Below are 25,668 nucleotides of genomic sequence, written 5' to 3'. Positions count from 1 at the left end.
AAATGTCCCAGTTCAAATGATGGGAACTTAGTGAGACTTCAGTAGATTTTTTGAAAGAGACTGACAAGCCACGTCTAATAGCTTTATTTAATCTTTCCGTACTAGTTCACTTTCCCAATGACAAACGGCTTAAGAAGAAACACAGTAAAACAATTCATACCACTTTACTTCTCGCGTTACTTCTAAAAAGTCTATCTATTCTTCATTCCATTAAACTAGCGTATTTTTTACTAGCGTATTATTTAAATAAACACACATAAAATATAGGTATGTATATAATCATTATAAGTAAAAAAGGTTTCTATTCTTTTTTTTAAATTTAGGAAGATCAATCGACCATAGAGTACATGATTTCTGGTAACTTATAGGATAAGCCTTGATTTGGTTTTATGGAATAAATTTCATTGCCAGTTGGAACTCTGTAAAAACAAAATAAATCGTGACGGTTTGATACTTTGATAGATAGAGTGTCACGTTTATTATTTTATAGTTTTGTTCTACTTAAATAGTAGTAACCTACTCATTAAAGGTGAAGTTTAGTTACAATAATTTAAAGCTAAATAGAAATACATTTTCTCTAAGTTACTGTACAGTTCACACATTTTTATTATTGAATTTATTCAAAGTTTATCGAACTATTTGTCTGTGAAACAATGCCCACAAATGTTTGGATTTTTTCGTAATTTAGTTTGTTTTTTGGAAAGATTGCAACGGGAATAGCGGTATGTTTAGAAAAATCAAGTTTATTCCCATTCTTAGCGAATTGTCTCTCAAAACGCTATTGTTATCTTCTGGATAATAATATCATTAACAAAAAAAAAAAAAAGAATAGGAACGCTTCGAACGAAATGTTTTAAAAGTTTGCGAATCTCAGTGAACTTAAAGCGCACAGCGAAAGCATTTTCACCACTGATTATATGAATTCCGTTTTCAAAAACATCAGTGAACTCTTTATAGAGTTTCGTGATTTATATTATCAAAAGTACTTTTTTTCACAAAGTGTAGTTTAATCAGTCATTAAGCATATAATTAGAAAATGGGTTACAAATAAGGACATCCATATATTTGAAGTGACATCAAGAAGCAATTTTTTTTTAGCAAAATTTGTATTTCCAAGTTACAAAATTTTAAGGTTAATAATTCTGAAGACAGCAGTTTCAATGAAAATTTCTCGTCAGTGATACATTATTTAAAAATCGTTTTATTTATTTTGCAAAATTGATGTCATTTTATGTGCTTATTGAGCAATAATCATAAAACTAAATAATATAATATAATTAATTATAAAACTGTTATTGGCCCCAATAAAATCTACAGTCCAGAGAAGGACCAGTTGTCATGAGATTACATTTACTAACCGGAGAAGCGCTTAGAACCATATACTTGGAAAAATTAAACGTGGAGCTTGCTCTATTTACTGATTGTAAAATCAAAGGAGATACAATTTATTGTGAAAGTCTTTTAAACTGTTGAAAGTTTGTGTTCAGTTTATTATAGTCAAGGGCGGATCCAGCTTTGGCGCCAGGAGGGGGTCACATAGTCAAATTTAGATGCGTTCGTTCCCAAGCGTTTGCCATTATACAAAGTTATTATATTTAATTAATTAAATATTGAAGGTATGTAGTTACATAAAATCTGTATGGTGACAAAATATATAAATAAAATCATTATATTCAATTAGTTGTCCACCTAAGTCCTGGAACCAGCTCACGAGGTGGTCATGACCCCCATGACCCCCCCCCTGGATCCGCCATTGATTATAGTGTTGATTAATACTTGGGCCATCCTTGGTAGTAAGCAGATTGCTTTTTATTTGTAATACACTTTAATCAGCTTGACCAGTACTTTGTTATCTAAATTATTATCCTTACTTTTTATAGGAATAAAAGTCCAAGCGATACGGTTGTCACCAGAGTTTAATGCATGTTTTAATTTTCAAGTTAGTGAAAATTTAAATGAAAAATTCCATTACATACAAATGTACTGAGTAGGATAAAAAGTGAAAATAACAACTTTTTAAATTCACTTCCTATAAAAAAAAAATTCTAAAAATAATTTATTAATTATTTAAGTATTGCTATAAACTTTTTATATCAAAAATACAAAAGTTTATTACTACCTATTATAAACGTATGATAAAATGTATAATTACATACATACATTCAAACATTTGAGGAAAGTTACCTGCTACTATTTAACACAAGGGAGGCTCTGAGCCCAAACTTATATAATAGATAACTGATAGAAACTTATATATTATTTATACAAGTTTCTATCATTAATATATAATTTATTATGCACATATATATTATATTATCTCTTTATTATGCCCTTAGTTGTGTGGACTATATGTAGATGAGATAGTGTGCTAGGTATTAGAGTACTCCCAGCAGAGCCTTACCTTATTTTTTATGTAGTCATCCAGTTCCGGATGGGTATTTTCATCAAATATGCAAACATGCAAGCTGTTTAGGATATTTTTACAATTGTGGCTTGTGGGGCCAATAGCATTTTTATCATTTCTTGACCATTGGCAGCTCAAAGATTTCATAGATCTCCTATGTTTTGATGAACCATCAAATATATTTCTTTGTCCCAAAATATATATTTTTTTATATTAAGTACTTAAATGGGTGGACGAGCTCACAGCCCACCTGGTGTTAATTGGTTACTGGAGCCCATTAATATCTACAACGTAAATGCTGACACTCACCTTGAGATATGAGTTCTAAGGTCTCAGTATGTTATAACGGCTGCCCCACCCTTCAAACTGAAACGGATTACTGCTTCACTGCAGAAATAGGCGGGGTAGTAGTATCTACCTGTGTGGACTCACAAGAGGTCCGACCACCAGTAATTATACTTTTATACCCTTAGATATTATACATTATATATAGGGTGTGCCCCATACTTCAATACAATATGTCCAAATAGGCTTATGAATTATACTGTATATTTGTTGATTGCTAGTTTTCAGTTTCTACTGAGTAACCAGACCTTTGTACTTCAGGTTATTTAGAACTCTTTTGTTTGCACATGTTTTTTCCATGTAATTCTGTGTTCTAAGTGCATTTGTATGTACTAACAACTACTTAATCATATGTTGATGAGGAAGTTGAGTACCATTTAAATTTGTTGACTGGCAGTCCTTTTTGCAAAGGCTAAGTTTGGTGAAGGCTACTTGCACAGATTTGGATTTGCTAGTAGCGATTCTCCATATGGCCATCATTTTCTCTATTTTATGAATTCCGCTTTGTAGGAGTTCAGATGCTCAAGTTGGGCATGTACTCAAAGCAAGCAAAGTTGTATCATCTCCAAAAGTTGCGACTGTAAGCTGTTGGCGCTTTGGTAGGTCAGATTTATATACAGAGAGTAAAAGACTGGCCCCAGTACAAAACCTTAAGCCATTAGTGGTATGTTTATTGAAAAAATCCTTTAATTTTTCTCAACTTTTGAGAGAAGATGCTCCATTCCTTTCCCGCAAAGCGTATGATGATAGAAAATTGATAAGGTGCTTGTTAATATTGACATTATTTTACATTGATTTTTTATTTGTATTCTGTTGTCCATTATTCAGCTGTGTTTATGGTTATTACTACTTCTAATATATAAAATTCTCATGTCACGTGGTGCGTGATTGAACTTCTCCGCAACCGCTCGACCGATTTTCGTGAATCTTAGCGTGCATATCGGCCAGGGTGGAGAATCAAATAACATCTATTTTTCATCCCCCTAAATCTTAAGGGTCCACCCCTAAATTTTTTATTTTATTTTTTTGACAAAGATTTTTGTTTTTATTTTTTTATGATACAGCATACAAAAATACATACAACCCTAAATTTTCATCCCTCTATGATCAACCCTTATTTTTTATTTGTTAATTAAAAACTTAAATAAAAAAATTCATATTACTCTAATTTTCACTCTTATACGATCAACCCCTGTTTTTCCATCCCAATTTTTATTTTTTTTATTCTATGCACAGTTCCGCAATAAGGTTGCAAGATGGCAATCAAATATTATAATTGTAGTACGATAAATTCGTATTCAGAGTTTAGAATTTCAAGTTCCTTTAATTATGATTTTTTTTTAAATTCAATTTGATCTCCCGCCTTCGCCGGTCGATTACTGATCAACTATCAATCGATCAGTTATCCCCGCCAGGGGTTACCACTCATCCAGCACACATCACGTAGTAGGGATGAGGACAAAGCCGGTCTCCTGTCATACTCACTATACATTTTTCGGCCAGTTTTTTTTGGTTTTATTTGTGTATCTATCGTAGCAGTAACTGTTATACCTATTATTTTAATTTTTCTGTGCAACTCTCATGTTAATTTTACTGTCATCGTAAAATTATCATTAATTTCCAGTGCAATAATTATTTATTTACAATCTTATATATAAAATTCTCATGTCACAATGTTAGTTACCATATGCATGTTCAGTAGGTCTGAGAATCGGCTACTATCTATTTTTCATACCCATAAGTGATAAGGGTTGTCTACCCCTAACATTTATTTTTATTTTTGGACATTTTTTTTTGTTATAATGAGGCATTACCTAGGTATGTGGTTGAATGAGGTTTTGTTATTTTTATACTCCCTAATCGTTCACAGCGCTACAGGCCTCTTTCACTCATTTACCACATCCTTACACACTTACAATAAGATACTTTTTTTCTACACTATAATTTCCCTAGAAATCTTATATATGACAAAACAACGTTTTCCGGGTCAGCTACTAGTCAATAAAAATACAATTAAGCAACACATAGAACTTTTAGGCTTAACTTAAGGCCATCTTAATCCGCAGTTACTCTATCAGCATAAAATTATAAAAAGGATCAATAAATATTTTGTATATTGATTGAAGTGTTTCATAGTAATTTTATCTAAATTTTGTTGCAGAATACTGTGAACTTGAACAGTGACAGTGCCAGATTTAAAATGGGAAAAGAGTAAGTAAAACTAAATCGAAGGTAACTTTCACTATTTTCTATTATACAGACAAAATATAAATTCTCATAATTCAATCGTCGTCGTTAATTTAATCGTTGAAGTCGTCGTGGCCTAAAGGATAAGACGTCCGGTGCATTCGTATGTAGCGATGCACCGGTGTTCGAATCCCGCAGGCGGGTACCAATTTTTCTAATGACATACGTACTCAACAAATATTCACGATTGACTTCCACGGTGAAGGAATAACATCGTGTAATAAAAATCAGACCCGCAAAAATTATAATTTGCTTAATCACTGGTGGTAGGACCTCTTGGGAGTCCGCACGGGTAGGTACCACCACTCCGCCTATTTCCGCCGTGAAGCAGTAATGCGTTTCGGTTCGAAGGGTGGGGGTAGCCGTTGTAACTATACTGAGACCTTAGAACTTATATCTCGAGGTGGGTGGCGCATTTACGTTGTATATGTCTATGGGCTCCAGTAACCACTTAACACCAGGTGGGCTGTGAGCTCGTCTATCCAACAATGCAACAAAAAAAATCATATACATTTAATCAGAACATAAAAACATGAAAACAGAACAATGGGCAAGATTTCTTTTTTAACTGTTTAAAAAATATATTTTATATGCTAGAATCTCTAAGAATTTCAATTATTGTTCATTTAATTTCTTAAATATTCATACACATATATACACACATTATCGCCCTGAAATCTGTCATAGCGGATCATTACTCATTTTGTGGTCTATGTTTCGTAGGTAATTGTAGAAAGTTAATGTCATAATTGGCAATGTCAATCAAATGAACAATAAATAAACAAATAAAAAAATGCAAAGTCAAAATACAAAATCTGTTCCTTCATCAATATGAGCAGTTCCGAAATGAATATTAATATATCAATCGAGTTAATTAATACAAGTAATTTGGAAACCAGGTATATTGCGTTTTGAAGGAATTTTGTTGTATTTAACAATCACATATACTCCTTCAATACCGATTAATTCCTGTGATATTACAGAATTGTTGAATATGTTGTAAAAGGAACTAAAGAAGATAAAATACGACCGAAAGAGCTATTTGTAAGTACCACGTTTTATTTATTTCTCAGGTCTAAGTTAGATGACATAACTAATGGTGATAATTATGAAGAAGATGGAAAAAAGAAAAAGAAAAGCAAGAAACATAAAAAACACAAAAGACCGACTGCCGATGAAGAGGATTCTGTAAATTTACATAAAAAGAAAAAGAAATCTAAAAAGGTGAAACAACAGAGCCGAGAACCGGAGAGTGAAACTTCCTTATCTGATGTTGAAGATTTGATCAACAAATCCAAACGGTGTCAGTCGAAAACTGGCAACAACTCTGAATTACATTCTCCTTTGATAGATTCTATAAGTACAATACGTCGGGCTTCTCAAAATGGGGACACTAATTCCCATTATAAGAATCACAATAGAATAGTAGAAATCAAAGAGGACACGTTAGAAATAATATCATCAAATTCTGAAACAGAAAATTATCAGGAAGATTGTGCAAGTCCCGAACTAACAATGATCGAAGACGATCTTAATTTAGAAGAACTCATGAGACAAAAAGAACTATTACAAGCTAGACTTGTAGCATATTTTTCTGATAAAAGTGACGAAGAAAGTATTGACGCCAAAGATGACAAACCTGATGAAATTATTTGTATAAATGACGATGTGGAATCGCCCGAACCGAAAAAATCCAAGAAAGATCATAAACATAGGAGCAAACACAAATCAAGCAAGGACAAGATTTCAGAAAAACATAAACCTCGTCGGCAAGAAGAAGACTTACGTGATATCATTAACAGAGAAAGCAGAAGAGAAATGGAGAAGAAGAGAGAAATAGAAGATAAAGAATATCGTGACAAGAGAGAGAAAGAAAAGCGTAAACAAGAAGAACGGGAACGTGAACGGGAAAAGGAACGAAAGCGTGAGAGGGAACGCGAGAAAGAAAAAGAAAGGGAACGTGAACGCGACCGAGACAAAGAACGCGAGCGTGATCGTGAACGAGACAGGGAGCGGGATCGCGAACGAGACAGAGAACGCGATCGAGAGCGAGATCGTGAACGAGAACGGGAACGAGAAAGAGAGCGAGATAAAGATCGAGAGAGGATAAGGGACAGAGATCGCAAATCGTCTGAAATCAGGCGTCGCGAGCAGGAAACGTCTAGAAGCCGAAGACAGACACGAGATAGAACTGCGGAACGGGCAATACGCAGATCCCGAGAAAGATCAGTCGTGAAGATGAGGGAACGATCTCGAGAACGGTCACCTGAACGAGCTTCAAATAACCGATTGAGACACTTCCATAGAGACAGACATTCACCCGGGCGCAACAGAGAGACAAACAGAGACCGTTCACAAGAAGCTTCGTGTTCCAGGAGCCACAGAAAGGTACATATTTGAAAAATACAAGTTTTGTAAAATAAAACAAGAATCGTAATGCTTTCCCGTATTTAATCGTGTAAAACAATATTCCTTAAAAATACGAGCATGAATTAGTTAAACTCTTACTAAACAATAAAAGCAACGAGAAATTAAAACACATAAAGTACAATTAGTGCTACGCCGATAATGTCACCAAAAATAATGTCAAAGTGACTCGTATAAGAACAATTATTGTATATTGGTTTCAGGGCACCCCCGATGTCACGCACGTGATACCCAGCTCTAGCGATGAAGAGTTGAACATCGATATAAACACTGATGATGATGAAGAAGAGACCGAGAAACAGATAATCGAGCGACGACGCAAACAGAGAGAGCAGCTCATGAAGGTATTTTCACATTTAAATTCAAAATATTAATTACTAGCGACCCGCCCTCGTTTCGCTTCGGAAACTGTAATTTATTATTGATTTCTCTACTATTTAATGGATGTTATTATACATATAAACCATCCTCTTCAATCACTCTATCTATTAAAAAAAACCGCATCAAAATCCGTTGCGTAATTTTAAAGATGTAAGCATATATAGGGATATAGGGACAGAGAAAGCGACTTTGTTTTATACTATGTAGTGACTTTACTTGATATTGTTGTTTCTTTTATTTTCTATCAAATAGTAATTTGTTTCGTATTAAAGGTTAAGTGTTTATGATGATGTATTATGAGATCGATCTTTTGCCAGAACTTATTATAGGGGTCGATAAACGACATTGCTTGTTGATAAATTTTGAACGGGCAACATTAATTGCAATACAAATTGAATGTTTTTTTGAAGTTATACTTCTTTAGGCGCGTTATGAAAAATTGATGAGAGTGAAATTTTACGATGCGCGCGCACCATGACACAAAATTAACAGAATGAAGTTGCCCACTAAATCGCTCATTACAATACGACCGACGTAACTTGGCGAGTCTGAATATAGCCGCAGGTGAACTTTCCAAACCGTACCGAGAATTTATACGATGTCAAGAAAAGGGATGTACAATATGCGTGTTTGAGGATGTTGTTTAATCGATTTTTTTTCAAATTGATTAAAAGAAAAAAAAAAGAAAAAAATTTAATAAAAATAAAGTATAACTTCTTACGCGCGTACATAAGTACACGTACCCTTTTTTTACTGAGATAGTTTATGAAAATGTTTCGATATAAACTAGATTGTTTAATATGATGTTTAATGTTATAACAGAAACTTGGATGCGATACTCAGTCGACATCTGAAGGGAATTCGACCGTGGAACGCACGCAAAACGCAACGGCTTCACCGTTTAGCCCGCAAAGCCAACGTTCTGTGTCGCCCACTTCGAAAAATAAGTCACACGACCACAAGGAAAAGAATAAAGAAGAAAGGAAACACATTAGGACGGAGACACGCAGTGAAACGCTCATCAAGAAAATCGAGAACGAATCTAAGAGCACAATCAAACTGCAAAAGTCTAATAAAGATAGCGAATGGGATATGTTCGCGGATCAAGACAACTTTGATAGCGTCGATGTGAGTACCATAATTCGCTATTTCTATTACATTCTTTCTTAGCCAGCTTAAGATTTGATTGTGTGAAAGAGACAAATATAAGCAGATCAGCTACGTTTGCAAAAGATCTAATTCTTGTGGGTGTATAAGTATTTATTGTTTTTTTATCATTTAAGCACACATACATACATGGTTACATTCGTTCGTTTTCGAATTTTTTGAACTAAATTTAATTTTGGAATTCACAATGTTCATTTTAATAATCATTATTTATTTTTATTATCCCTTTTCTATTTAATTTTCTGGTATTGTAATAAAATGATAAACATATGCTCATGTGAAGTATATCACATGGTACAAACTATCGAGAGTAATACAGTGATCCTCAAAAAAGTATAGACATTCAGAATATTCATGTATACATGTGTTAGTCACACAATTACCTGTTTTTGGGCTAGTGAAGTAATTTATGTTTATGTTATGGTGTAGGATCGCACCTACAGAATTTTGGAAAGCTTATCTAAGCTCTACAAATAAATACATAAATGTTTTTCATAGCAGTAAACATAAACAATCTTCACTTATCAGTTATATTCAATTAGCCACATTAATCGCCACAAATAATTGAGAAACTTTTAACCTTAATTCGTGTGACCCGTTTGTCTTCTTGTTATTCAATAAATAGCTGCTCGTTTTATATCTTGACCTGAAAATAATGAAATAATTGAATGAAATGATAATGCAACAGTTTATAATTATAAGAGCATCACTATTTTTATTTATTCGTACCATAGATGGGCTAATGAACTCACACGGCCCGCTTGTTGTTAATTTCTCAGCCGAAACCTTAAACGCGAAAATCACCTTAAGAATTGTGGTCCAAGTATCAATTGTATAGTATAACTGTGGTCCCACCATTTAAACCAGGACGGATGACCAAAGGAACCTAGGCAGGGTGGTGATACTCACCCCTATATGCTTATAATAGATACCATAAGTAATACACGTTTTTTTTTTCCATGTAAATTATAATCAAGTTCTTTTTACGAATCTGTTGGTGAAAATCATTAAATAACATTCATATTAATAGAAGCCCAATTTACTTACTAAATGCTATAGCAATTACAGATGGACACGTCATTTTATAATACCAATAGAATTGTTTAAATTATCACGTAGCACGTGCCTCAAAGAACAAATTTCTTTGAAACGTGATTGATTATAATAAATAATATCGATGGGTGAAAGGCTAGTTATGTATAATACATATTCGTAAATCAGCGAATTTTCGAAGACTGATGATTCGATGTTTTTAATTGAACTTAAATTAAGTTTACCCCGTTAAAATAGCTGAAGAAATATTTTTGCATAGTAACAACATGCCATATACAACATGCCATATATTGGGGAAAAAGTTTCTTCGCATTTTTTAAGAAAATTCACAACATTCTTTAATGTAGTTTATTTACATTTTACTAAAGTATGTAAGTACCATTTTGTTCGATAGCTTTTTGCCATCTTGTAGGTAGGAACATGATTCCTTTGCTAGACATAGAAATCTTTGGGCTTCTGATCAAAATACCGCGACAATTGGTTTTGGCAGTCCTCTCGTGAAGTTAACCTGACACTGCCTAAAGAATTCTGAAAAGACCGAAACAGGTGGAAATCTGAAGGTGCAAGGCCAGGACTATACGGCGGATGCATTAACACCTCCCAGTCAAGCTCTCTTAATTTTTGCTGAGTGGCTAAAGATGTGTGAGACCTAGCGTTATCATGATGAAAAACTACACCCCTTCTATTGTTTAATTCCGGCCGTTTTCTCTCAACTTCTTGCTTTAATCTCATCACTTGTTCGCAGTGGAGTTCAGAATCGATGGTCCTGCCTGGTGGTAACAGCTCATAATGAATAATGCCCTTCCAATCCCACCACACACACAGCATCACCTTGTTGCGAGTTAACCCGGGCTTCGCCACAGTCTGTGAAGCGTGACCGGCCTTTGACCACGACCTTTTTCGCACTATCTTGTCGTACGTGATCCAATTTTCATCACCAGTTATCAGCTTCTTCAAAAATGGTTCGGTTTCATTACGTCGTAATAAAGAGTTACAAATGAGTACACGGTTGATTAGGTTTCTTTCAGTGAGTTCATGAGGTACCCAAATATCGAGCTTTTTTGTGTACCTAATTTTTTTCAAATGCGCCAAAACTGTTTTGTGGTCCATTCCCAGTTCTTCAGCTACGTCCTAACTACTGATATGCCGATCTTGCTCCAATTTTTCAAAAATGGCATCCATTTTATCCATAATAGGGCGACCAGAGCGACGTGCATCTTTGACACCAAAATTTCCGGATTGAAAACACTTAAACCAATTTTGTGCTACTCTCATAGACACTGCACTAGGTCCATAAACATCGCAAATAATATAATAATTTTTTCGCGGTTTGCGTTGCATTTTTACCTTTTTTGTAGTAAAATTTTAAAATGTATCGAAATTCTTCATTAGATTCACTCATCTTCATCTCATCTCATCACAGTACGAAAAATAAATAAAAATCACACATTTTCCTAATTTGAATTTGGAATTATCTTCTTTAAAATTTAAACTTTTATTGATACCAAAAACCAGCAAGGTCCAAATATTATAGCCAAAGAGATTTTATTGCAAGTTAATACATATTTTAACGCGAAAAGACTTTTTCCCCAACCTATTATTATGGCATGTTGTTACTACAGGCAGTGGAAATAAATGGTACAAAACTATGCATACATTACATAAATGTATTTAATAAAAATTCATATTTGTAGATTAACAGTAACTAGTTTGGTCGACATTATGGATAATGGTTATATCTGTCAATGTCATGCTATAGTTAGCCAAGAATATTCTTAGATCCTCCTGGCTTGTAATCTGCATTGTTGGACGCATTACTGGATTATGCGGTCCCTAACAAGGTTTTATTGTGTGAATTTAAAAAAAAAAGTGTTCTAATATGTAAATTTTGGAAATTATTACAGACGCCGACGACAGGAGATTCAAAGACTAAACTTGCTACGGAGAATCCGTCACTAACAGATAACTGGGATGACGCTGAGGGGTACTACAGGTAAATTAAAATCTCTGCATTAGAGATATTCATGATTTTATCTTTCTATATACAATAAAGTCATTATATCAAATTTGATTATTCTAAGTATTTTGAATGAATTGGAGGTGCAGTAGTTTAGACCTCCGACTGCCAGGCTTGGTCCGATCCGGCCAAAGATTAATGTGACGAACGGGTCTCTTTGATTGTAGTCAGGGTGTTCAATATCTATGTATCATAGTAAATTCGTTCACAATTCTAAATAGAATTTTAAAACTTCATACTTCTTCGTCTCTTTCAACGCTGTTTTATTGACGTTCTACATTTTTTTATTGCTTAGAAGGGTGGACGAGCTCACAGCCCACCTGGTGTTAAGTAGTTACTGGAGCCCATAGACATCTACAACGTAAATGCGCCACCCACGTTGAGATATAAATTGTATAGTTACAACGGCTGCCCCACCCTTCAAACCGAAACGCATTACTGCTTCACGGCAGAAATAGGCAGGGCGGTGGTACCTAACCGCGCGGACTCACAAGAGCTCCTACCACCAGTAAAAAACATTATATTAAGTCGAATTGCTTTTCAAATAGCGCAAGCGAAGAAAAAGTTAATGTTTTTAGATGACTATATGTTAAACTTATAGAAGAAAATAGAAAAGGATTAGACAAATTTTCTTTATTTGAAAATATATATAACGCGCCAACAAAGTCACTAAACGGGTCAAAGTGATTTATTTACCAATTTGTCTATACGTGGTTCGCAATGTTTTGTATCTGACCGAGAAATCGATCGGCACTTATTGCTGTTGCCGTCTACGAGAACTTAGTTCCGGACCATATAATAATATGTATATCAGTTTTTTTCTCCTACTTATTCTCTGGTAGCCTGAGGGGCTATTGCAGCTTCGCTCAGACAGGTAGGTGAGCTCACGGGCTCGAGCTCAGAGAATTTGCTAACACTTGCCTTAGAAAGAGCAGTGCTTCGCTGAATCTACCACCGGCTCGGAATCACGACCCACTGAGAAGATCTGATTTTTTTTATTGCTTAGATGGGTAGGCGAACTCACGACCCACCTGATGTTAAGTGGGAGCCCATAGACATCTACAACGTAAATGCCGACACCCACCTTGAGAAATGAATTCTGAGGTCTCACTTTTAACTACCTTTGAAGTCGTCGTGGCCTAAAGGATAACACGTCCGGTGCATTCGTATCGAGCGATGCACCGGTGTTCGAATCCCGCTGGCGGGTACCAATTTTTCTAATGAAATACGTACTCAGCAAATGTTCACGATTGACTTCCACGGTGAAGGAATAACATCGTGCAATAAAAATCAAACCCGCAAAATTATAATTTGCGTAATTACTGGTGGTAGGACCTCTTGTGAGTCCGCACGGGTAGGTACCACCGCCCCGCCTATTTCTGCCGTGAAGCAGTAATGCGTTTCGGTTTGAAGGGTGGGGCAGCCGTTGTGACTATACTGAGACCTTAGAACTATATCTCAAGGTGTGTGGCGCATTTGCGTTGTAGGTGTCTATGGGCTCCAGTAACCACTTAACACCAGGTGGGCTGTGAGCTCGTCCACACATCTAAGCAATAAAAAAAAAAAAAAAACCTGTGTATAGTCGCAAGACCACCACCAGTAATAAAAGTCTCATCTCATATCATTCTCTGATTCCCATAGTGCAGGGAATCCTACTCTAATGATGTTGTAACTAAGTCCTTTATTCATTGGCAGAGTTCGTATCGGCGAAACATTGGACAACCGCTACAATGTGTACGGGTACACGGGCCAGGGTGTGTTCTCTAACGTGGTGCGAGCCAGGGACCAGGCCAGGAGTAACACTGATGTTGCCGTCAAGATCATAAGGAACAATGAGATCATGTGAGCATTCGGAGCGATGAGACAATTATATAATATATAGTTTTTATACTACACTCATGATAGGGTTGTCTCTACAGGCTATCTATCAACCAAACTCATGATAGGGTTGAAAATACAGGTTTTCTACCATATTAATGACAGGGTTGTCTATACAGGTTTTATACCACACTCATGATAGGGTTGAAAATACAGGTTTTCCACCATATTCATGATAGGGTTGTCAATACAGGTTTTCTACCATATTCATGATAGGGTTGTCTATACAGGTTTTCTACCACACTCATAATAGGGTTGTCAATATAGGTTTTTAACCACACTCATGATAGGGTTGTCTCCTAAGTTTCATTTTATACATTATTCTATGTCTAATATTAAACACCATTAATAGTAAAGTTTCTCTGGACTTAGTATCGGAATTAGTTATGAAATAACGTGGAAATTAATTTTTAACAGCAAATTAAGTTATAACTTCAACGGTAATACGACAGATTCGACATTGATGTTGAACAAATCAAAGAAGTCTATGAAATAATAAAGTCTTGCATAATTGACGTTTCTATACTAATATATAAATCTACAATGATTTTTACGGATGTTCCGTTATAACTACTGAACACATGTAGAAAATACATGCACTTAACGGATAGGCTAATATTTACATGAGTGTTGTTAATGATGGGAATCTTTGTGGGGGCGAGAAATAATAATGTTAATTTTAAATGACCACCGAAGCGAAGTACAGCTAGTATCTTATAATTTATTAATTTTTTCCTACCTATGCTGATAGCCTTTAGAGGCTATTTCAGCTTCTCCCTAACGTGTATAGGTGAGCTCTTGGGGCTCAAACCGGAGAGTTGCTAACACTAACCCTAGCAAGAGTAGTGCTTCGCAGAATCTACCACCGGATCGGAAACGCGACCCACTGAGAAGAACCAGTGAGAAACTCAGTGGGCTGTGTCTATGGGTTAATTCGCTCGTCGAGCCCTTCGTCGCAAGCGACGGGTTCGACGAGGACGGTGACCGGACCTATAATAGTAAACCTGTTTTGAGGAAAAATAAAATGCAAATTTCAGGCACAAAACCGGTCTCCGCGAGCTGGAGATACTAAAACGTTTGAACGACGCCGATCCAGAGGACAAATTCCACTGTCTCCGTTTGTTCCGGCACTTCTTCCACAAACGTCACCTGTGCATGGTGCTCGAACCGCTCTCGATGAACCTGAGGGAGGTCCTAAAGAAATACGGAAAGAACAGCGGCATCCACATCAAGGCGGTTAGGAGTTACACGCAACAGATGCTGCTAGCCCTCAAGCTATTGAAGAAGACGGGCATCGTACATGCCGGTGAGTTTGACTTGTTTTGTCGGCTTCGAAAATAGACAGAGTGTACTCTGATCTTTTTTGTATATATTAACATTGTATACCGAAGGTGAAAGGCAATTTCGTTTAAGCAACATTTCTACGACGTAACTAAAGGTAAATTTTATTTGGTATTAGCATCAACAGTTCGATGTTCTAATTGAACTTCAATTATGTTTATATAGTCCCCGGTACGTAACTTGGCAAGAGTCGCTAGATGCGCAGAAGTCGTTTTTTAGGTCTCTTTGGTTGTCAAGCGGGACGCGGGGAAAGACGTAGCACCGTTCCGAGCGCGCGATTGGTGATTCAGTTGACCCTCCCCTCCCGCACCGCGTCCACGTTCCGTTCGCACCCGGTTACACATGCGCCTACTAAAGTTGTGGGAACCCTTTGTTTATATTGAGTTTTTGTTACGAGTTGTTATTATTGTTTTAAATTTAGTTTTTGTTACGAGTGTTACTGTTTTAAGTTTGTTTGCAATGCCAGGACCAAATGACCATAGACCAATGACCATATAGTTGATTCAGTCACTGAACGTTTTATGATTTACGCCAGTGACGACAGCGACTCTTCGTTATGTCGACGATGAGGAGCCAACTCCTTCCACCAGCTCAGGTGCTACCATAAATTTAATCCAAGGGGTCCATTTAGTCCAATTTTTAATATTAAGTATATTTTTTTAAGTAAACTTCTTAACTTTTAATAGTATTTTATTTATAACACCCAATACACTTCACGAATTCCTCTCTTTTCTTTAACTTTCTGCTAAACACAGGCTTAAAAATAAATTATGGCAAATAAAATTTTTTATAAAATAAAATTAAATAATATGCGGGCAATAAAAGTGACCATTTTTTTGTTGCAATGTGCACTCTGCGCGACATTACCCCCACTACACCAAAACCTTGCCAACTTACGTGCCGCTTACTATACTATTCAATTAACTAAAGAAGTTTTTTTGTTATGATTTTTTTGCCAAATATTAAACTTGGCTCTCCTGTAAAATTGCAAAAAAGTCGCTTAAATCAAATAGCCTTTTACCCCTCGATATGATGGCGTCAGCGATGGCTGAGCGGCTGTTCAGTCTTTATTATTCTAGATGATACCATCATCTCGTTTGGACCATCGCACCGCCGGCCAGCTGAGTAGAGTTCATCCATACTACCTGTAGCCACTGCGGTCATCCACAGTGCGTTTCCAGAGATCTTTTTTGCCACGTACCATCCGGCTATGGAATGAGCTCCCCTCCACGGTGTTTCCCGAGCGCTATGGCATGTCCTTCTTCAAACGAGGCTTGTGGAGAGTATTAAGCGGTAGGCAGCGGCTCGGCTCTGCCCTTGGCATTGCTGAAGCCCATGGGCGACGGTAACAACTCACCATCAGGCGGGCCGTATGCTCGTCTACAAGGGCAATAAAAAAATTAAAAAAAACAAACGTGTGGCACTCGGGAACTGCCGCGGTAAAGCTATTGCATAGCATTTTTTATCAACTCATGCAATTATAATTAAACAATGATAATTTAATATTAAAACAATAATAAAACAAGACCACGTTATGTTAAACATTAATAAAAGCAAAACCTTAACTGTCCCCTACACACTCATAAGCTAGACCGCGCGAGAGAGAGATGGGCAGACTTTTCATGATGCGCATGCAGTGTGACGTCACGCCACGCGCTTATTCACAAACACTCCACAAGCGCAACGTGTGAATGTGTTGAACGCGAGCTACATAGTAGGCGTTGTGGGGGTGTCAGGTTATTTTCGTTACGGAATTTCTTGATTCAGTCGTCGCGCTCAAAGCCCGCGATAAAATCTATGCAATAGCTTAAAAACTGATTTAAGCTTAGGTTATATAAGCCCTATAAAATAGTGGCTGATGCAAGGGCGGATCCAGCTTTGGCGCCAGGAGGGGGTCACATACTCAAATTTAGATGCGTTCGTTCCCAGACGTTTGCCATTATACAAAGTTATTATATTAAATTAATTAAATATTGAAGGTATGTAGTTACATAAAATCTGTATGGTTACAAAATATATAAATAAAATCATTATATTCAATTAGTGGTCCACCTAAGTCCTGGGACCAGCTCAGGGGGTGGTCATGACCCCCATGACCCCCCCCTAGATCCGCCATTGGGCTGATGCGTATACAACCATAGCTTTGAATTATATTAAAGCTCTGTATAAAGTCTGGTGTTTTCGTTACTCAGTTTTCTAACTAGCACTAAGTGATCTTCATTTGTTTCACGTTTTATTTCGTCGTCTCTCGTACGCAGATATAAAACCCGACAACATCTTGGTAAACGAGAACAAACTAAATCTGAAACTTTGCGATTTCGGAGCGGCGTCCCAGGTCACCGACAACGAGATCACACCCTACCTGGTGTCCAGGTTCTATAGGGCGCCAGAGATAATCCTGGGCGTTCCATACGATCACGGCATCGATATGTGGTCGACTGCGTGCACAATATACGAACTGTCGACCGGGAAGATAATGTTCAGTGGCAAGTCCAATAATGAAATGTTGAAGTACTTCATGGATCTGAAAGGAAAAATACCCAATAAAATCATCAAGAAGGGACATTTCAAAGAGCAACATTTCGATGCGAATTGCAACTTCTTGTATCACGAACTGGATAAGATCACCGAGAGGGTAAGTTTTATTGAATATAATACAATTACAATACAATTTTGAAGTCATCGTGGTCCAAAAGATAAGACGTCCGGTGCATTCGTATGTAGCGATGCACCAGTGTTCGAATCCCGCAAGCGGGTACCAATTTTTCTAATGAAATACGTACTCAACAAATGTTCACGATTGTAATAAAATCAAACCCGCAAAATTGTAATTTGCATAATTACTGGTGGTAGGGCCTCTTGTGAGTCCGCACGGGTAGGTACCACCACCCCGCCTATTTCTGCCGTGAAGCAGTAATGCGTTTCGGTTTGAAGGGCGGGGCAGCCGTTGTAACTATACTGAGACCTTAAAACATATCTCAAGGTGCGTGGCGCATTTACGTTGTAAATGTCTATGGGCTCCAGTAACCACTTAACACCAGGTGGGCTGTGAGCTCGTCCACCCATCTAAGCTATAAAAAAAAATGTTAATAACAGATCCGATAAATAATGACTGACAGAAATATTAATATAACATTCAATATTAAATTATTTCATTACCACATATATTTTTAGTGCTAACATAATATGCAGAGATAATCATTGATTTAAAATATGATATTCATTTCTATGTTGCCACTTAGTATACATAATATATTTCTAAGCAACATCAGTAGCGAAACTGCATCTGATTATTTCAGTGCTCCCACATGGGCTTTCCATTAATATTTTTATTTACATAATTAAACTTTTAAAAAATCCTGTATATTAAACGAAAAGCAAAAGAAAAAGCCGTTCATTATTTTTTAATTAAATAAAGAACTTCACCTTGTGCCAACAGGAGAAAGTGGTGATAATATCCAGCATAAAACCTACAAGAGATCTACAAACTGAACTAGCGCCACCGCATCACAGGCTGCCTCTACCAGAGGCCAAGAAGATCTCCCAACTGAAGGACTTACTAGAACGCATGCTTATGTTGGATCCGGCCAAGAGAGCCTCTGTCAACCACTGCTTAGCTCATCCCTTCATACAAGAAAAACTTATGTAGCCCAAGCTAAAAGCCCATGTGAACACCAAAAAGCGAAACCATTAAATTGACGTTAGAAATTAATGCCACATAAATAAATATATACAAGTTTTGGTTCGAATTCAACATTCAACTCAGAGAAGATGTTGCTTGAAGAACAGTGTTTGTGTGTTTGATGACTTTTTGAATAAGCGTTACATGAAGTCCTGCGATTGGTAGATTAAAGCACTTTTACATACGATTTGATCTCTTTTTTTTGTTTTTTCTTCTTTTACAAGCTAAAATCTTTGTGATAAAGATAAAATGGTAATCTATTTTTTTATTGCTTTATAACTATCTAAATATTACATAAAAGGAAAGTAGGTACATATATGTTTGTACTGTATGCGTTCGCACACAGATTAACTGATTCATTTAATATTCTATTGTCTTCTTGGGAAACTATTTTGTTTATAGTACCCTCAACGAATGATACTAAATTAATCTAGTGACTAAATAAACACGAGATAGTCCTAAAAGTGTTTCAATCATCACTCACAGGGCAAATTGTTGAAATTCGAATCCTTACTTAGTATAATCTGTTAAAATTGGGAAATACAACCACAGATTAATTAAAGAATGTCATTGAAGCATGACCACCGTCCAGAGACATGTTATATTTTTTATTTGCGATTTTTTAATGAAAACAAAGCTTGATTTTGTTCATATTTGCCAATTTTTAATGTAATATATTAATAACTTGGAAGTTTCATTACTAAGTGATTATGCAAATGTTGACTGGGAGGCCAATTTAAATATTAACTTGTTGAATGACAGTTCAGTGTCCGCTACTTTTAATTCAGCATTGGTCTACATTAAACCTACAAGTAGTAGATAATACAAATTCAATGCCCCACTAAAATCTCATGTAGGGTGTCACAATACACCGTCACCGGTAGATACAAATAATTGTTAAGATCTCATTACGTACGAGTTCGACTTACATTCTTTAAATAATCGAAAACTGGTTGTATTAATATGTTTAGTTGAAATGTAATATTCATTTGATTTCTCGCACAATAATTATTGACACATTATTTATGATTAAGTTTGGTGATGCAGCGAATACGAATAGTTGGCTGAAATTAACACGACGTACATTACCGTCCAAAAGTTTGGAAACAGCCAGGTAAATTTTAAATTAAATATAAACAAAATGAAAATTTAACTTTACGTTATGAAATATGAATATTCCCTCAAACTTCATCGCCATCATCCTCATCGAAGTGTACGCCTATCTCTGTTATTATCTTCTTGCACATTTTAAGCATTCTATTAATAAATCTCTTAAAATTTTCTTCATCCAACTTGTTCCAATCGCTCTCCAATAGTGGCCACAAATGTTCTCAGATTGTTGGTGATCGATTTTTTACCCTTCCGTAGTGTTCATCCCAGACAAGTTCGAAGGTGAAGTTATACCCTTGATTTGTTGTGGTTTAGGTATTGGAATTTAGGCCTACCAGATGTTTTTCTATCTTATTTTTTCCCTGCTTCTTGTTTTTTTAGAAACTATGTAGTAGACACCTTTACTCGAGATTCCGAGTCTTTTACGGATGGCTTAAGACGAACTAAGTTATTAAACACGTGACACGTCAAAATTATGGTATAAAATTAATCTTTCGCTTGTCGACAATGTTTTTGTTGAATAAAAACAGGTGTGCTTCTAAACTTTTGGACGGTAGTGTATATCGTTTTTCTTAAGTTTTATTATGTACAAGTATTGGATACAAAGGTATACCAGACAGCGAATTTTTTGATGAGTCACAAAAATAAATTCACAACGGCAACCGATCGAATTGTTTAATTGAGGGTAATCGGAAAAAAAATATTGTCAAGTATATTTCTACGGACAAGTCAATGTTAGGAATGTGCTGTGTATCTGTATATACATTTTTTCTTTGCGAATGTCTTGAAAGTATTCGGGGAATTCGAATATTCGTTGCAACACTGATTAAGTTAGCCTTAAGCTTATTTCAAACGACTCGTTTATGACGTCAATACGAGACTCAAAAAATTTGTGGCTGTAACATCTAATGTCGATTTGAATTGGTTCTTGCGAATCTAATCTATCACTTGGGCTTTCGATTAATGTATTAAAAAGTATGTACATCTAGATCTAGTAAGATTTTTTCCGGTAAAACTGTGTTTCACTATTGAATATTCCTTTAGATAGAAGTTTTTGGCGGCACTTATCGGAAAATGTATTTTTTACACTGATTATAATTATATAGCTGAATCTAGTTTAATTTGTTGGTTCAGTTCAATGACTTAATTTAATGAAATTCTAGAACATTCGTGACTCCTTCGTATTCTGTAGTTAAGTTATGAGCGCTAATAGGCCAAGCTGTGTTCTGGTTCTCATTCAAGAAGTCACCGTTTTGAAGTTTGGTTCGAGACTACTATATTTTCTATAGTTTCTAAAGTAATACGAAAATCTTAAGTTTATGATTATGCTCCGTAAATCGTTGTTCGGTACGTGAATATAGTTTATATATACATTGTTAATTAGAGATAGTGACTGATGACTATCTACTGACTAGATGAAACCCAAGTTACTACTTCGATAGTTCATCTAATAAAAACACTTTAATAAATTTACAAACCAATATTCAGTAATGTTCTTATTTAGGCTGTATTTCGTATAAATTTGTCCCCGGTAAGAAGTGTCACATCGACATTGTTATTTTTTTCAATAGCAGATACTCTGGGAACGATAATACCTTCTAGATTACATAATATATCTAGTAGCGATGTTTTCCGAATAGCAATAATTCGATTGATTTACTTCCATAGAATTTAATTAAAATAAAAAATCGTATATTTCTGGAGAGTTTGAATTGTAAAATTAAATGAAGAAGCTTATGATATATTCGGGCGATTATTGTTTGATGTGACTGAATTTTACAACAGATATTTCTTATGTAGCATTTTCAAGGAATTAGCACAATTATAAAGCAGAAACCGTATTGTATTATTATAATTGTTTGAAACATTACGTGATAAAGTAACTTGGTTGCGAAGTGCGTGACTGTTATTGCATATTCGATTTTGTATCAACTAGCCTTAGACAGACAGTTGTAAATATTCAATAAGCTGATTTAAAAATCAAATAAGAATCTATAAATTTTGTATGAAACACGAAGATCGTAATATTTTTTCTAAATACATGTGGATTATCAAACTGTGTTTTAGATGAAGTAAATGTACTTGTGACAAAGCAATGTCTGGGTAAGAACAACACGGTTTCGTGGGAGTTGAGCGTTAATCTTATTGGGAAGTAATCGAGTCGACGTATGCGTGAAAAATTTGAAGGCATTTCGTTTGCAATCGGCGTTACAATGTCTCTAGAGATTGTTATCCTATAAAGCATGGACGGCAGAGATAAGGAGGACAAACTTACATGGGAGACGATTTGAAAATGTGTTCATCTGTAAGCGGAAAATTACAACTCGAAAATCCATATGAATGTAGCTTTTATAAACGGAGTGAAGTGGGCAGAGTTGAACAATAATAATAATTTTTGTATCTTTGAAATGACACGACTCACTACAGTGGGGCCATCTTAATCGGTCGCTTTTCGACAGACACGTTTTTATACAGAACTATATAGCTTTTGCCCGCAACTTCGTCCGTCTGGAATAGTTACTTTGGCATAACGCTAAATTTTACCCTCCTCATTTACGTAGCAAGTGAAAATATTTCTGAATAATAGAATGTTAAGGTGCTAAGGTACCAAAATCACGCTTTTTAACCGACTTAAAAAGAGGACGTTATCAATTCGACCATAATTTTTTATCTATGTCTATCTCATACATTAGGTACTGTAGCGAAACCTTAACCGTTTCCGCAGCGCACGCAGTGGAAGCTCTCAAAAGAGATTAAAAGCCCGATTTTGAAACATTCTTTATTGGTGCTCCGCTTGCATTGGGCTTGGCGTGATGTTATATAGCCTATAGCCTTCTTCGATAAATGAGCTATCTAACATTGAAAGAATTTTTCAAATCGGTACAACCAGTAGTTCCTGATTAGCGCGTTCAAACAAACAAACTCTTCAGCTTTATAATATTTTTATACAGAATGTTCTCGTTACCTCTGCCCCTTGTAAAGTTAGAACAAAGGTTTCAGTGATGACTTCGGCTGCACTGGCGACTGACAGTAACGCGGTGTTCCGTGACATGTTGATGGATAATAAATTAGTAAGAATTGTATGATGTGTTTTATTTTAATGAAATAGTGAACAGGTTATGCGAGTACATATAGTTAATGTCGCCAAGAGAATGTCACTGCTAGTGGCACGGCGTCTCGCGAGCTTGTGCGGATATGTTTAGAGCAGGGGTTCCCAAATTAATTTTGTCTACTGCCCACTTTGAGAATAAATTATTATTTAGCGCCCCCATTTTATCACCTACTTAAACGATATCCAAGAGTCCTCCTAGATAGAATTACAAAGCGCCTCTTAAGCTTCTACACAGTGTCCCCATTTTTTTTTCAGATCTCTTACCTTTAGGTCAGCAGCGTCCACAAGGGGGCGTTATCGCCCACTTTGGGAAAGGCTGACTTGAGGGATCCACAGCCGATATAATATAAAAACTTAAAGCTCGTGCTTCAAGATTGATAGCGGCATTCACGTTGTAATGTCTATGGTCTTCGAAATCCTGCCATTTTAATTGGAACGATTATCTGCTTTGCCGCGGCAATATGCAAGTATTGCAGACCCGTGCTGGTTCGCCCTTATCACTCATAATTGTCGCGTGTAATTTGCACTCAGGGACCCTTTTTCACTTATACACCTCACATACGGTAACAAATTGAAAAGTTAAGTTAGTAAATACATCTAAAGAATTTGAGCATTCGAAATTTTAAGATTTCCACACAAATAAAAAAAAATACTAAGTTTTTGAAATTAGTTATATCGAAGTCGTCGTGGCCCAAAAGATAAGACGTCCGGTGCATTCGTATCTAGCGATGCACTGGTGTTCGAATCCCGCAGGCGAGTACCAATTTTTCTAAGGAAAAACGTACTTAACAAATGTTCACGATTGACTTCCACGGTGAAGGAATAACATCGTGTAATAAAAACCAAACCCGCAAAATTATAATTTACATAGTTACTGGTGGTAGGACCTCTTGTGAGTCCGCACGGGTAGGTACCACCATCCTGCCTATTTCTGCCGTGAAGCAGTAATGCGTTTCGGTTTGAAGGGTGGGGCAGCCGTTGTAACTATACTGAGACCTTAGTACTTATATCTCAAGGTGGGTGGCGCATTTACTTTGTAGATGTCTATGGGCTCCAGTAACCACTTAACACCAGGTGGACTGTGAGCTTGTCCACCCATATAAGCAATAAAAAAAAAGTTAAACCTCAAACAAAAAACTATCTCTCGTTGTAACTATACTGAGACCTTAGAATTTATATCTCAAGGTGGATGGCGCATTTATGTTGTACGTGTCTATGGGCTTCGGTAACCACTTAACACCAGGAGAGCTGTGAGCTCGTCCAACCATCTAAGCAATGAAAAAAAAGACAGGACTATATTATTGTATAAGATAATAAACGGATTTTGTACCATAGTCCTTAAAAAATTTTTTATTGCCCGTGTTGGCAGACGAGCATACCATATCTGATGGTGAATGGTTACCGTCACTCATGGACGTGAGCAGGGCCGGGGCAGAGCCAAGCCGCTGCCTACCGTTAAGTAGGTACTCTCTCTACAAGCCTTCTGCTACGTACCTATTGTCTTCTTGTTTAAAGATTTAGATAACGGTTAATATAATGTAATTACGATTTCGACCTCTTTATCTGTAGGTGGGCTGCAGAATTTCCTTAGTAATGTCCATGGAGTCCAGTAAACTTTTAATACCAGGCTATTTCTGAACTGACGATTCTTAAAAACTGTTGTAATAAAACTCACTCAACCCCAATGAAAGTAATGTCAATCGAAAACTCCTCAATAACATTGTAATTCGGATTCGACCTTCAGTAAATGAATTCGACTTACATTGGAATATTTTCAGTTCGTCTCTCAAGACCGAACTTTGATGAGTTATCAATCGGTCGATTGTTTTGGGTTATCATTATATTAAACTGTAGGCAACAAAAAATACATTTCGTGACTTTTATTAATACATACCTACTTGCATATGTAGAGGAAGATGATTTTTGGATGAATGCAAATATTTTTTTAAATCCCTTGTGTAAAATAAAAATAATAATTAAATATAACAAAAAATGCAATGAGTATGGACTACGAGTAGAAGGCGAAAAAATAAATACCCACTATTTTGATAATATCTTGTATTTAGTGGTTGTCTGGAACCAATGGCTTTGATCGATAAGACTGATTATTGTTTTGTCGGTAATTTACTACTATGATGTTCAACAAAATTTTTCACTACTCTACTCTTATTGTCAGATTCAGACTCTACTCTTATTGCTCTGAGGAATTGTTCGAGATGATACCGGCATCTCGTTTTTACCATCGCACCGCCCGCCACCGGAGTAGAGTTCATCCATACTACCTGGAGCCACTGCGGTCATCCACAGTGCGTTTCCAGAGGTCTTTTTTGCCACGTACCATCCGGCTATGGAATGAGCTCCCCTCCACGGTGTTTCCCGAGCGCTATGACATGTCCTTCTTCAAACGAGGCTTGTGGAGAGTATTAAGCGGTAGGCAGCGGCTTGGCTCTGCCCCTGTCATTGCTGAAGTCCATGGGCGACGGTAACCACTCACCATCAGGTGG

General features: G+C 36.3%; 1 protein-coding gene and 1 long non-coding RNA gene across 3 annotated transcripts; one reads left to right on the top strand and one right to left on the bottom strand.

Annotated features, from left to right (window-relative positions):
* The first annotated feature begins 385 nt into the window (after positions 1–385).
* Positions 386–23,135, top strand: LOC101736377 (serine/threonine-protein kinase PRP4 homolog). Of its 2 annotated transcripts, none has more exons than XM_004932769.4 (10): positions 386–529; positions 4,911–4,960; positions 6,070–7,384; positions 7,627–7,767; positions 8,627–8,932; positions 11,929–12,017; positions 13,737–13,883; positions 14,957–15,225; positions 17,519–17,895; positions 18,700–23,135. In XM_004932769.4, the coding sequence occupies exons 2-10, from the start codon at positions 4,950–4,952 to the stop codon at positions 18,907–18,909; spliced, it is 2,865 nt and encodes a 954-aa protein (XP_004932826.1). In that variant the 5' UTR covers positions 386–529; positions 4,911–4,949; the 3' UTR covers positions 18,910–23,135. The 2 variants fall into 2 exon arrangements, with proteins under 2 accessions (XP_004932826.1, XP_004932827.1); XM_004932770.4 differs by having other exon boundaries at positions 419–722.
* Positions 7,431–11,026, bottom strand: LOC134201843 (uncharacterized). Its single transcript, XR_009977104.1, has 2 exons — positions 9,701–11,026; positions 7,431–9,617 (listed from the first exon to the last, which is right to left on the bottom strand). It is a non-coding gene; the product is annotated as an uncharacterized LOC134201843 (long non-coding RNA).
* Positions 23,136–25,668: the final 2,533 nt, after the last annotated feature.

Source organism: Bombyx mori, chromosome 1 (genome assembly GCF_030269925.1).
Source record: "Bombyx mori chromosome 1, ASM3026992v2".
NCBI classification, from domain to species: Eukaryota; Metazoa; Arthropoda; class Insecta; order Lepidoptera; family Bombycidae; genus Bombyx; species Bombyx mori.
The sequence above is the reverse complement of the archived record's forward strand: the minus strand, read 5'-3'. Positions and strand labels throughout refer to the sequence as shown.

Coding starts and splice junctions, on each gene's coding strand:
- LOC101736377 (XM_004932769.4), top strand. Junction 12,018..13,736: donor GACGCTGAGGGGTACTACAG/GTAAATTAAAAT, acceptor ATTCATTGGCAG/AGTTCGTATCGGCGAAACAT. Junction 17,896..18,699: donor TGGATAAGATCACCGAGAGG/GTAAGTTTTATT, acceptor TTGTGCCAACAG/GAGAAAGTGGTGATAATATC.